This window comes from Mandrillus leucophaeus, unplaced genomic scaffold (genome assembly GCF_000951045.1).
Source record: "Mandrillus leucophaeus isolate KB7577 unplaced genomic scaffold, Mleu.le_1.0 Scaffold201, whole genome shotgun sequence".
In the NCBI taxonomy this organism is placed as follows: Eukaryota; Metazoa; Chordata; class Mammalia; order Primates; family Cercopithecidae; genus Mandrillus; species Mandrillus leucophaeus.
In genome coordinates this window covers 1,529,457-1,542,640 of record NW_012102044.1, presented here as the reverse complement: position 1 = coordinate 1,542,640, position 13,184 = coordinate 1,529,457, and the positions used below count along the sequence as shown (strand labels likewise).

Here is a 13,184-nt window from a genome sequence, read left to right as displayed (position 1 = left end):
GGGGTGTGCCTCCTGACACACATCCTTGCTGTGTTGCCTCGGTTTCCATGTCAGGGTGGCCCATTGAGTCAGGGATGTTTTCTGAATTGACTGGATTGATGGGAGCTTCCCTCGACTTTAAATTAAAGGCAGCACAGGTGTGTGTGGGAGGCCTGGTGGGGCCCTGTACTATCTGAGAGAGCCGCGTCAGCCGCTGAGTAGATGTCAGAGACCATCCCTGCTTAAAGGCCGCAGGTATTTAGCCGCACAAGCAAACACCAGCGCTGACCTCGGAGAAAGTCTCTTCAGCAGCCCCTTCTGGGTGACTTCTAAACAGAAATCGGCTTTGTTCCCGATTTAGCCTGACCTCTCTCTCCATGTGTGTTTGTCCCTCAGACTGCTGGGTTCAAACACAGACGTCCCGCTGCGTGTCCTGTGCACTGTCTGCCTGCTTTAGTCGTTTTCACTTCTCATTACTAAACTCTGCTGTTACCCTTCGTCATCACTTAAATCCGTTTCTACCAGGTCGATCTTAAGAATCCATTCAAATGTTATTTCACTGTTTTAAAAGCTTTAAGTTTCTTAGAATTTATTCTTTGTCTTAGTTTATTTTAATTGAATAATTCCCGAATGCCACCAGGCCATGAATGTCATCATGTTGATTCTTTTGTATCTTTTATGAGATTTTCCTCTGGGTCGGGCTTACGTAAGCATCTTGTGTAGCCCTTAAAAAGAACTAAGACGTAGTGTCCTGAGCTCTGAGACTCCAGGCTCCTGGCAGCCTGCCGTGGCGATAGCAAGTCCCCTTTTTCCCGCACTTGATTTTCCAGTTTTCTCTCACAAACGTCGTCCTGGTTCACTACAACCACCCTTTTCAGCTGGATGTTCAGATCACGTGAAAGCTGAGGAAAGAGAAGTTCGGACAGATCAGACACCCTGTGCAGGGTCAGTTCCCGAGGGGCAGGGCCTGGGTCACACACAGACGTCCAGCATCAGACTTCATGGTGTTGCCTGGTGCGGCCTCTGGGTTGCTGTAATTCTGAATTTCAGCATGAATGTGAAGGTGCCTCCCAAGAGCCCCCGGAGATGGACTTCAGGGGCGAGGATATGGGTCCCACTGTCCTAGGAGGGCTGCTGGCTGTGCTCCTAAATGAGGTGCTGGCAGTGCAATGCCAGGGGCTTCCTGGCAGGGACTCTGCAGCGTCTCCACCTTGTTGGACCCCTGGAACCCTGACGTGTCCCTGGTCAGCTGTACCTGGTGGTCAGTGGGCACTATGGCTCTGCTGCCTTTCCTGGAATCTGAGGGTTTCTACTAGCTCCTGTTTCCTGGTCTCTTCTGGCTGTGCCCTCCAGCCCCGGCTACATCCTGGAAGGTACCCTGAGCCCCCACGGAACCCGCACTTACCCCCAGCGTGATGCCAGCACTCAGGGAACTTGGGGGCAGTCCTAGCGGCTGACAGCCCTCTTGGTCCTTGCATAGCAATTTGGGGTTGGGGTGCTCACCCCTGAGAATTTTCCCTTCCAACCAGGATACTCCCAACAGGGTTACAGTCCAGAGGCCCTCTGGGATTGATGGTTCACGGGTGAGAGCTACTTTGTTTTAAAGACCTAAATTATTCTAAAGGAACGTCTATAGAGCCTGTGTGGCATGGGAGGAGCAATAGAATTACGGACGTCTTTTTCAAGAGTTCACCAGTGGAGCATTTTCTGCACTGACATCGTAAGCCATAGTAACTTCTCATTTTGATGCCACAAATGAGATGCGAAGACAACAGTTACTTGTTGAACAGCAGGATATTCCTAGGTGAACGGTTAAAAGCTTGGAATGTGCTTTGATAGACTTTGATACGTAAAACACAGAACAGAAAAGGAGGTTCGCGTGTACCCGAGTTTGCATTACGGATTTTTAAATGCCAGCTGTGCGGGAATTTCTGTGCTCAGTTTGAGACATTGGGACCGACGTTCGTTGTGACTGAGAGCGTTGAGCAGGGCCAGTGTCAAGAGCGGGCAGAAAGTTGCAGGCAGACAGGCTCGGAGCCCATCACCGCGTCAGGGAACTGGTGGTGGGAGAGGCAGCCGGGAAACGGGGACGTCCTGCCGTGCTCTGGGGGGCTGCTGCATCTTCTGTTATGTGATAATAAGAAAATTCAGTGCTTATATCTTTGGGGTTTGAAGTGTTGGCACGCAAGAAAAATGAGGTGTATTTTCTAAAGCTCTTGATTTGAAAGAGAAAAAAAGTACATAAAAACGAGATGACTTGGACTGTTTTCCCCAAACAGATATTTGGAAACTGGACATTTGGGACACTGGTATTCACTGTGATGGTGTTCACAGTCACACTAAAGGTAAGTGGTCTCACACTCACGTTCCTCCCCCAGCCACAGTGAACCCCTGCAGGGTAGGCCTCACCCGCTCTGAGCTCTCTGAATTGTAACTCCGTACCCAGGCTGGAAGCCACTCTGCACCCAGCCCAGGCCGGCTCCTGGGGCACCCCTGGGCATCCTCGTCTTGCTGTTTAGACAAGTAATGCACAGACTCAGTACACCCCGCCACCCCGCGTGCAGACCCCAGAGCGACACCAAAGGTAACCTTGGGAGCGAGCTGCTTCTTCGTGAAAGAATTCAGAAAGAATTCAGGCTAGAATTCTTTTCAGCGGCAGGTAGCCCTCCCTGGCAGCGCCATCAAAATACATTTGAATTGAAACAAATTAATGTATTTTGGAAAATTTTACTCTTTTTAAAGTCCAGTGAAGTTCTGTACAGACTATTATCATTATGAAATCTCAAAACCTATCAGACTGAGTCTTAAAAAGTGATACCGAAACATTCCTAAGGTGATTTTCTTAGATAGTGATATAAACAACACCTGACTCTAAAGGAACTTTCTGGCCAGGCACAGTGGCTCACGCCCGTAATCCCAGCACTGTGGGAGGCCAAGGCGGTGGATCACCTGAGGTCAGCAGTTCGAGACCAGCCTGGCTAACATGCCAAAACCCCGTCTGTACTAAAAACACAAAAAGTAGCTGGGCGTGGTGGCAGGCACCTATAATCCCGGCTACTTGGGAGGCTGAGACAGGAGAATCACTTGAACCTGGGAGGTGGAGGTTGCAGTGAGCAGAGATCATACCACTGCACTCCAGCCTGGGCAACAGAGGGAGACTCTGTCTCAAAAAAAAAAGAAAAAAGTAACTTTCTTAGGTAGTGACATAAAGAACACCTTAATCTGAATGACTTTCTTCGGTGGTGATATAAACAACACCTTGGTCTGTGGCCCTCATGCCGCCATCTGGGAAATGCATCCATGGCTCCCTTCCCCGGGACCCGGGGCTCTGGCGTCCCCATGTTCTTCCTCTCCACGGGCAGTGTGAGGTGTGCCTTTGTGTTCCTGAGCATTTGTGTGTGGGCATTGGGTCGTCACTGCTGGGTCTGTGTTTGGTTTAGTCTTTCATCAGCCCCTGGCTCTCTGTCCTGCCTGTCACGATCATTCTGACTGCTCGGGTGACACCGTTAACTGCCCTTTTTTCCTTTTAGCTTGCGTTAGACACACACTACTGGACTTGGATCAACCATTTTGTCATCTGGGGGTCGCTGCTGTTCTACGTCGTCTTTTCGCTCCTCTGGGGAGGAGTGATCTGGTAAATATCTATAAGTAGCTGATAATCTGATAAATATCACGTGATTGTTATTACCTTAATAGTCCTGCACTATTTTTTTATCAAGGATTGAAGACACATTTTCCGTGCAGCCTCGTTGGTTGTGGCCAGTGTTTGTTGAACACCTGCTGTGTGCTGGGCGTCATGTGGGGTCCTGGGATATAGTCGGGGCCAGACACGGGGAGTCCCTGCTCCTGTGACTTGCACCCTCAGGGGAGAGAGACACTAACTGATAACAGCTTGTGACGAGTTATACGGAGGAACAGACCAGGATTCTCTACCAGGGGACCTATGTCAGATTAAAAGGCCAGAGATGACTTCTCAGAAAGTCATCTGAAACCTAAAGAACACCATCATCACCGCAAGTCCCAGCTGGTAACTGCCTCCCACAACGAAGCACCCGCCAAGCATTGGACAGGTCCTGTCTCACTCTATCCTCACGCCCCACAGCAAGATGGGGCCCAGGCATGGTGGGGCTGGACCTTGCCCGCAGCAGCCTGACTCCTGGGGGAGCCTCTGGTTCCGGGGAGCAGCAGCAGGCACGCAGTCCCGGGTGGGAGGAGGTCCTCGGTGAGTGGGAGCCGTGGCCAGCGGACAGGGCCTGGACCAGGCTGCAGAGCAGGCAGGGTGGCCTCCTGGACCGCCGGCCGTGAGGATCCTAGCTTGAGGCTGTCATGGTCAGTCAAGCCATTGGAGGGCTATGGGCAGAGCACAGCAGAGTTGGGTGGCTCTTAAAAACCCCACGGTGGCTGCATGTTGAGCTGGTGAGAGCGATATAGGCAGGGTGGTCAGAGACTGTTGCCATAAGCCAGGAAAGTACGCAGGGTGGTGGGCCCAGGACCAGGTCCCAATCTCAGCCCCAGCGCAGCAGCCTCTGCCACAGCCCTCTGCAGACCTGGGGTCAGTCGCCGGCCTAGGGAAAGCCAGCGACCTTCTCGGGATCCCTCAGGGCCCCTGACCTGGGCGGGATTCTCAGCTCAGGAAGTGTCCCTCCCGATTACCTCGTTCAGCCAGCGGCCCCTGGTGGCCCCAGGTTGCATTACACAGTCCCAGAGATGAGCGCCGAGCTTCGAGGATTTCAGTCACCCTGCCAGCCCCAGGGAACCCTGCTTGGCTCTAGAGAGCCCAGCCCAGCTCCCGAGAGCCCGGCCATTCTAGCAGCCCTGAAGGCCGTGGCTCTGTAAGAGGAAGATTCCGTCCCAAAACCTCTCTGACCAGCTCCTGGGCTTTGGAACCGAGGAGCACAGCCCATCAGCCTTGGTAGAACCATGGCCTCCACATTGTTTCCTAAAACATTGACCCCGTGTCTCTGATGTGCTGGGAGCCCACCGTGTCACCACCACTTGGTGATGAGACCCCATCCTCCTGCCCACCACCAGCACCTCAGGGGTGCCTCCAGCCCCGTCCCAGGCCTGCCAGCAGCTCCACGTCCCTCCCGTTACCCACCACGCTCTGCTCCCGTTTCCCTCCTGTTGTCCACACGCCAGTGTCACTGTGCTTCCTGGAGGCGGGGCCCTGTCTCTGTGTCTCTACCACCGTCCATAGTGCCTGGGATGTGAAAGGCGTCAGGAAACTACCGGAAGGCACGTGTAGACGTGGACCTGTGGACTCAGGCTGGCTGCGGGTCACCAGTCCCTGCGTCCGCGCCAGCCTCCCTCTTGGAGCCGACACAGACATCTTTGAGTTATCCTCCTTCTTGGGAGAGAAGTCATTGCTTGCTCCGTATTGACGACCGGTGCTCGGCACGTCCTTCCCATCCGAGACTTCAAGATAGAAAAACATCCCTATTTCAATCCCTTTTTTTTTGCTTCTGTGAAACTGAACTTCAGAGACTTCTGTGTTCCCTTTGAGATGACGTCATAGAATTCCTTCTCCCGTCCCTGTTACCCCAGCATTACCAGGAGGTTCCGCGTTCATTTTTTTTTTTTTAAGACGGAGTCTCGCTGTGTCTCCCAGGCTGGAGTGCAGTGGCGTGATCTCGGCTCACTGCAAGCTCTGCCTCCCGGGTTCCCGCCATTCTCCTGCCTCAGCCTCCCGAGTAGCTGAGACTACAGGCGCCCGCCACCACGCCCGGCTACTTTTTTGTATTTTTAGTAGAGACGGGGTTTCACCATGTTAGCCAGGATAGTCTCGATCTCCTGACCTCGTGATCCACCCGCCTCGGCCTCCCAAAGTGCTGGGATTACAGGCTTGAGCCACCGCGCCCGTCCCCGCGTTCATTTTTTATATGATAAACTCAGAGCAGGCTCCGTGGCTTGCCAAGCGACTCTCACTGACAAAAGTGTGAACTCCCGGAACAAACGCCCTCTCCAGTGCGGAGAGAGGCCGGCCCCAGGGAGCACATGCCTCACCAGCGGCTTCTCTTCCCTGCCCCTCAGGCCATTCCTCAACTACCAGAGGATGTACTACGTGTTCATCCAGATGCTGTCCAGCGGGCCCGCCTGGCTGGCCATCGTGCTGCTGGTGACCATCAGCCTCCTGCCCGACGTCCTCAAGAAAGTCCTGTGCCGGCAGCTGTGGCCAACAGCAACGGAGAGAGTCCAGGTACGGAGCGTCCCAGCCGGGGCAGGGGTGCTTCAGGGCCCTGGCCTCAGGACTAGGAAATGATCACTTTGAAAGATAGTGTGAAAGGTTTGGATTTCATAAAACGTGATCAGTTCACGTATCACTAATGAGTTTCTTAATGATACATGATTTTAAACATCAGGTAAATTTGAGATGACTGGTGTTTAATTTTATGTTTCAACCTAAACATTCAGATTAAACAATAATCTGAAATAAAACACAAATAAGAGAAAAAAGACTAATACAAAAGGCAAATTATTTCATGTAAATGCAACCCTGTTTTAAAATTAATCATTACTTTAAAAGGTTAAATTACGTAATTTTTAAGGATGGTAAATTTGGCTGAAAACGGTAGCATCTGTATCAGGAAATGCTGGTATTGGTGGAGCTGCTTATTTTCCACATTCCCAAGTTTTAGCCACAAGCAGAATTCTGGGTCTGGGGAAGACATGACGATACCGAGTGCCCCCTCAGGTGCAGAGGGTTCGGCGGGTGTGAGGACTTGGCCTCCGCCCCATCCTTCTCAGCAGCTGGGCTCTGACTTCAAGCTCAACCCCAAGTCAGAGGCAGTGACCACGTCCCCTACTCTGCTGCTTTACCAGGAAGCCTGCCTGTCCTCGGAGGGCCGCTGCACCTGTCACAGTCCCTCGGGACTCTGTTAACAATGCGGGTTTTCAAGTTTCATCCCTGAAATTTCTAATCACTCCGTGAGGTGGGGCCCTGGACTGGGCAGTGCTGAAGCCCGGTGGGGACACGAGGGGTGGGAGACCCCCGGCAGTGGCCGCCCCTTCAGGGTGTGAGGCCGCCCAGGATGGACACAGCGGTGCAGTTGGGAGGAAGACGGGAAGCGAGGAGGCCCGGGGCCCCAGGCCTGACTCACTCACGCAGCTCAGACACTTGGAGGCTGGCTCCCAGCAGTGCTGCCGTGCTGGGAGGGAAAACAGGTCGCCCTCCCTTAAGGGGCGCAGCCCCACCCACCACCCACCTCTAACAATCAGAATGGGACCCTGGCTTGAGAGCTTTCTTGCCGATGTAAAATGTTGAAACCAATGCTGCCAGTTCCCGGCACTCCCTCCTTCATGCCTCCTGCCACAGTTTGTAAAAAAGAGCGAGCAAAACTCGTGGTGAAGAGACCCCCACTCAGCGTAGTGAAAATGTCCACACACAGCTCCACTGACTCGGGGACCACAGGCAGGAGAAACGCAGCAGAACCTGCATGTCAGCTGCTGTGTGCAGGGAGGGGAGCCAGTGGGAACAGGAGCCAGGGCCCAGGTTGAGACTCCACGGCCCCCAGTGCTTCAGGGGAAACTCATTGCTGCCAAGCAGCCACTGCCCAGCCCTGCCTGTGGCCCGAGAAGCAGCTGTCCAGTGGTACTTTTCTGTAAGCACAGTCCTTGGTTCCTGAGCCCTTTAGCCGTGCAGTTCCACAGCGGGCACACGTGTTCATGACAGGGCTCTGTGCATGGAACACGTGTTCATAACCACATCCCATACATGGGGACATGGCAGACACGCATGTCACAAGGACACAAGGCACAGAGGAGACAGCAGGGCTGTGGGTCTGACCCTGAGAGAGAACAGGTCCAGCTTGGGGGTGTTTCCTGAGCCCCCAGCTGTGGCCACAGTGGTGTGGCTTGAGATTTACGAGAGTCTCGGCCCCACCTGGCCCCTGGGTGCGTGTGGCTGCAGAGGTGCCTGGTCAGAGATGCCTGAGCAGGCAGGAGTTGAACTCGGGGGGTCAGGAGGGCCTGTCCCCGCAGGAGTCTGGGGTCTTCCATGACAGTGTGCATGCAGCCTCGAGTCGGGGCTGCCGAGGGCCACGCCCCCAGACGCATCTGACCACAGGCCCTCTGCTCTGCGGCACATCTCCAGGATGGGCGGGTCTCAGGGGGCACTTTGGGAATGCCAGTGAGGACCCTCCCCGTCCCACCCTTTGTTCAGAAGCCCCTGTTTTGCTGTGGGTCTCTGCATCCCACAAAAGCCTCGGCAACCCTTATGAACAGCCACACAGTGGGACCTGCAGAAGGCATAAAGCAGGGAGTGGGAGGGGCTGGCGGGTCATGGCAGGGGGCACCAGTGTCCACCTAGAGTGGCCAGAAGAACGTGCACATGGTGGCGAGCCTCTGACTAACTCAGCTCTGTCTGTTGTTTCTCTTTCCTTCCTGTTTCCTTCCATCTTCCGACCACTTTGCCTAAATCCCTACACCTTGTTCACACACCCCTCTGTGCGTGGCCGCTGACCTCGGAACTCAGACTAAGAGCCAGTGCCTTTCTGTCGAGCAGTCAACCATCTTTATGCTTTCTCAGACTTCCAGCAGCCTGAGTTTCTGATGGAACAAGGTGATGCTCCTCTGCCTTCCGCACGCTTGGGATGGTAGACGCGGGGCAGCAGGGCCATGCCTGTCGCCAGAGCCCCGAGTCCACGCGCTCCGACGCAGTGTCCGCCAGGCGCTGGGCACGGCAGCCCCACGTCAGGAAGCCCCACCACCTACTTACACCTTCACATGCACAGACCGATCGTGAGCTGTGCTTTCCATCAGTCACAGTTAACCAGGGTTTCTCCCTCAGCGTCCAGGCAGCCTCAGAACCCACCTGTGAGGGCTCAGACACGGCTGACAGCACAGACCGGCCACACGATCCGTCACACAGGTGTCAGAGAGGCTCCTGTGCAGGAATCCTAAGCAGGAAGGTGTGAGAGTTTGCAACTGACAGGTCATCCAGGCCCTGAGCTCACATACCCTGCCCTCCGCAGCCTGTAGAGTGTGGATCCTCCCTCACGCACCCACTTCTGTGCCCATTCTGCAGCTGGAAAGACTGACGACAGCTAGGATAACACGGTTTGCTCAGGACCCACGCACATTTCAGAAAAGGGGAGCCAGGCTGAGCCACACAACTGGAGACAAAGGGGACAGAGGTGTTTGGTGTCAGATGTTCGACCAAATTCTCTTTTTACTGTTTTTTGAATGAAGACCTCTTTGAAAGCTTTCTGTTAATAATGTGCTTTAAAAATGACGGCCCTGGCCTTTCTGGGCAGCGTAGAGGCATTCACATGCCATTTTCCTGCGGTGGCATCCGTGGTCAGAGCCGAGATTGCAGGGGCCTGCGTGCCGTCCTGAAGTCACGTTCTGTCTTTCAGCCGTGTGCTCCGGCACCAAATCCCGCGTTCACGCATGCCTCCAAATTAATGGTGCTCTGAAAATGCATGTTTGGTATTTTACTGTTTTACCAAATGCAGCCTAGAAAAATGCCCAGAGCAGAAAGGGCTTTTTTTCCCTTTAATAACATCATCTTCTATATATTTTAAACACCATTTTTAACTGACAAAATGGTCCTTTTTTAAGTCCAAGCAATTAATAGGAATCAAAATTTTTCTAATTTAGTGTCATCAGAATTTGTTAGATTAAATTGCAGAATTTCATGTCACCATTTCTATACTTGAAAACATTAGGGATGAAATTATTAGGAACACTTTAATAACTCATAGGAGGTCCTTAAGAAACTAATTAAATCATGCCAACTCTAGGCTAAAAATATGCATTCTAACTATTGATGTAGTTTGTTGAGAGCTGATTTGCCTCTGAACATGTGCAGAAGCTGAGCCCGGCTGCCTGGAGACGGTGGCACAGAGGTTCGTTCTCCTGCCGGCTGCGAGGCCTCGGGCCCTGGCGTGACCCCCACAGGCAGGGCCGGTGTCCGCACCTGAACACAAAGCGCCTGCAGCCAGCACGTGCCCGGCACACACAGGAGCACACTGTGGTGCTGAGACCACCTGCGTTCTGCAAAACTTTGGAGGAGTAAACATGTCACTAGTCCTCACGTGGGGCATATTTTACTTCCAGTGGATGGTTTTCTTTTCATCTGTTCCTATGGAAAAGAAAAGCATCACAGGCCTGACGTCTATGTATGTGCGATTCGCACACATATGTCTGTGCTGGCATCTCTGCGTATCTGCATGCAGTTCGCCTCTCCATCCCTGTCCCCGGGACGGGTGGCAGCCTCACCTTTTGTTTCCTGCTGCTCCTCACCTGGGCGTTTGCCCATTCGGACCTGCAGTTCTTCAGCTCCCACGCTTCCCTTATTCCTTGAATGAGGCTGGGCTACGAGATCTCAGTGCTCTGTGAGCACGTTGGCCTCAGGACACTCTGCAGGGCCCTGGCAGAGCAGCTCCCGAGGCTCGCTGTCTGCCATGGAAGTGGGTGTGTGGCTGAACATGTGGCTCCAGGATTCCAGAGGTGCCCGGTGGACCTTCCAGCTGAGGGACCTGGGACCCTCTGCCTCCCACAGGTGCCGCGGCCCGTCCCTGAGCCTGTCACTGTCTCTCAGTTCTGGGCTTGGGCTCCTCATGGGAGCGGCCCTGCTGGGACAGTGTTTTCCCAAGACGCCCCTGAGCCCTTGCCGCTCCGTGACACCCCATGCAGACTCCAACAGAGGCTTAGTGCCTCTTCCTGCTGGGGTCCCACGGATGGTGCAGGTGGAGGCCAGAGCGCTCCTGGTGCTCGTGGGCACCGGCTCAGCAGCCCCGCGTGGCCCACGTTGCTCAGTGTCTTTCCTCGCCTTGCAGAGGGGCGTGAAGCACAAGGCTCCAGTCCAGGCCGCACAGAGCAGCGACGGGCCCCTCCTGAAGGACCTCCTACGGCGGCCAAGGCGCAGTTAGCTCCACGCTAGGTAACTGCGGCTGCTGCGTGCCGCCCGTGTGCTGTGACTGTCAGACCTGTTTTTCCTCCAAAGTTTTGCTGTGCTGTGCTGTGCTGTCTTTGATAACAAAGGTTCACGGTGAAAAAGAGCAGCTGTCTTTACACACACATGCATTTGCTGTCCCAGGTAAGTAACATGCCTGAGGGCAAGCCGACCACACATGGAACATGCTGTGCACACCCACACACGTGCACACTCCCCCCACACACAGCACGCAGCCTGACCGGGCCCAGCTTCGTCAGATACAGACTCACGGTCCTGGTCCCTGGGGGAAACGGCTTCACCTAAAAGGCGTCTCAGGAAGGAGCCTGCTTTGAAATCAAACGTGGATATTGCGTGGTTTGTGTGGAACTGGGGCCCAGGCAAGTGTGAGTGCAAGTCTTCTGTGTGCCAGCCGGAGCACGTAGCTTGTCGCCTCTCTGACAGACATGGAGGCCGTGAAGACGCCTGCTCCTGCCAGCATTTCCGGCACTGGAAATGCTGGTCTAAAAGTGGGCTGGTCTAAAAGTGGGCTGACCTGGGGACGGCCCCCCGTCAGACAGATGCGTGCTGCCAGCCTCTTGCCGCTCCCCTCGCTGGTCAGACCTGCAGGGCCCTTGCACGTCCGGGGCCCCAGTGGGCTGTCAGAAGCCATGTAGGCCCCATCCATGTGGTGACACCCAAGGCAACATGCCAACAGGACGCAAACTGAGCGTGTCCAGTACTCCATCAGCTCAGTCCCTGTGGGGTGGGGCCTGCCCTCTCTGGGGCAGTGAGTTCGCCTTTTGTTCGAGGGTCTCTGGGTACTGGTATAGCGTTCGAGCTCTCACTGCACAGGAAGCCAGCTATCGGGAGGAAACTCGTAGGTTTCCCGTCCATGGCCTGTATCCCTGGGGTCCCTGGGTTCTTCCCCTGGGATGGTGGGACAGGGGGACAGTCACTGTTGATACCGAAAAGGAGAGGCACTCGTTCCTAGACAGAGACCCCTTGCCTCTGTATGGCTTCTCCAGTGTCCTGAGCTGAGTCTAGCAGTTCCTGCAGGAGGCGATGGTAGTGAGTGCATCCCAGAGTGGCCCAGGTCACCCCAAGCAGCCCCGTGGGGATCCTTGAGACTGACCGTGTGTCTCATTCTCTCAGCAGAATGGGTGCGCACAGCCTCGGGACCGCGACTCAGAATTCACCCCTCTTGCCTCTCTGCAGAGCCCAGGCTACCAGAGCACCTGTCCCTCGGCCGCCTGGTATAGCTCCTGCTCTCAGCAGGTGACGCTCGCGGCCTGGAAGGGGAAGGTGTCCGTGGAGCCCCCACCCACGCTCAGCGGTTCCCGTCACCACTGCAGTTCCAGTCCGAGTCACAGCTGCCCTGGGACCCGTGTGCAGATGCTTGTGTGATGGATGGTCCTAAGCCTGTGGAGACCGCACACGCCTCTTCCTGGCCCCCAGGAGGCAAGGAGGGGGATCACAGGCCTTGCCCTCGAGTGTGGCACGCTGGCCGCCTGGACCCAGCGCTGCAGTTGTTGAGCCACACCGGTCCCCCCGGGCATTCGGCTCGACTCAGAAGGGACATCCTGCTGGCACACCCTGTGCGCTGTCACGCAGAGGCCATTCCCCCAGGCCCGTGTCTTCACCCACCTACCGTCATCGGCCTTTGCTGTCGCTGGGAGAGAAGAGCCATCCAGGCCCCCGGGGCGGCCATGTGTGGACACCTGCTGCTGTTCCTGCTCGCCCGGCCGCCACTCGTGCCCTCCATAGGGTGAGGTGGAGCTGTGGCGGCACGTCCTTTCCTCAGCAACCCTCCAATCCTCATGCTGTGGGAAGGGCCGGGTCACTCGGATGCCGTCATCCTTGCGGACGCACAGCCATGCCCTGTTCATCTGGGAGCGGCTTCCCTGTGGTTAAGTCCAAGCCTGCCTGCTCTGTGTGTCAGGGCTGGCTGAGTTTCGGTCTCCCCATCATCGCCTCGTGCAGAAAGCAGTGCCGTGTGGGAGGACAAGGCCACGCCAGTGGCTTCCAGCCCTGCAGCACAAGTGCCAGGATGTCCATCGGCCACTCACCAGAGCATGGAGCCGTCAGTCCACTGTTGCAGGAGAATGTTGATTTCGCGGGTGCGAGGGCCAGGAGACAGATACTTGACTATGATGGGCAGACATCCTCTGTCCCCCTGGAACGGTCACCACCAAGGTGGTGTTGGTGCCCCAGAACCTGTCTCGGGCTGATGGGGGCGGCCCACAGGACAGGGGTGGATCCCAGCAGGCAGCACTGCAGCTCCGCCCGCCTCCCACACTGCACCTCCGCCCGCCTCCCACACTGCACCTCC

The 13,184-nt window shown here is 55.3% G+C and overlaps 1 protein-coding gene across 1 annotated transcript in view; it reads left to right on the top strand.

Annotated features, from left to right (window-relative positions):
* The window catches only part of ATP11A (ATPase, class VI, type 11A), a 74,203-nt gene extending 61,424 nt beyond the window's left edge, over nucleotides 1–12,779 (top strand). Inside the window, exons 24-27 of the mRNA XM_011979442.1 lie at nucleotides 2,259–2,324; nucleotides 3,510–3,613; nucleotides 6,010–6,175; nucleotides 12,011–12,779. Of these exons, the coding sequence (XP_011834832.1) occupies nucleotides 2,259–2,324; nucleotides 3,510–3,613; nucleotides 6,010–6,175; nucleotides 12,011–12,259 (585 nt within the window). The 3' untranslated portion in view covers nucleotides 12,260–12,779. The remainder of the gene's footprint in view (nucleotides 1–2,258; nucleotides 2,325–3,509; nucleotides 3,614–6,009; nucleotides 6,176–12,010) is intronic.
* Nucleotides 12,780–13,184: the final 405 nt, after the last annotated feature.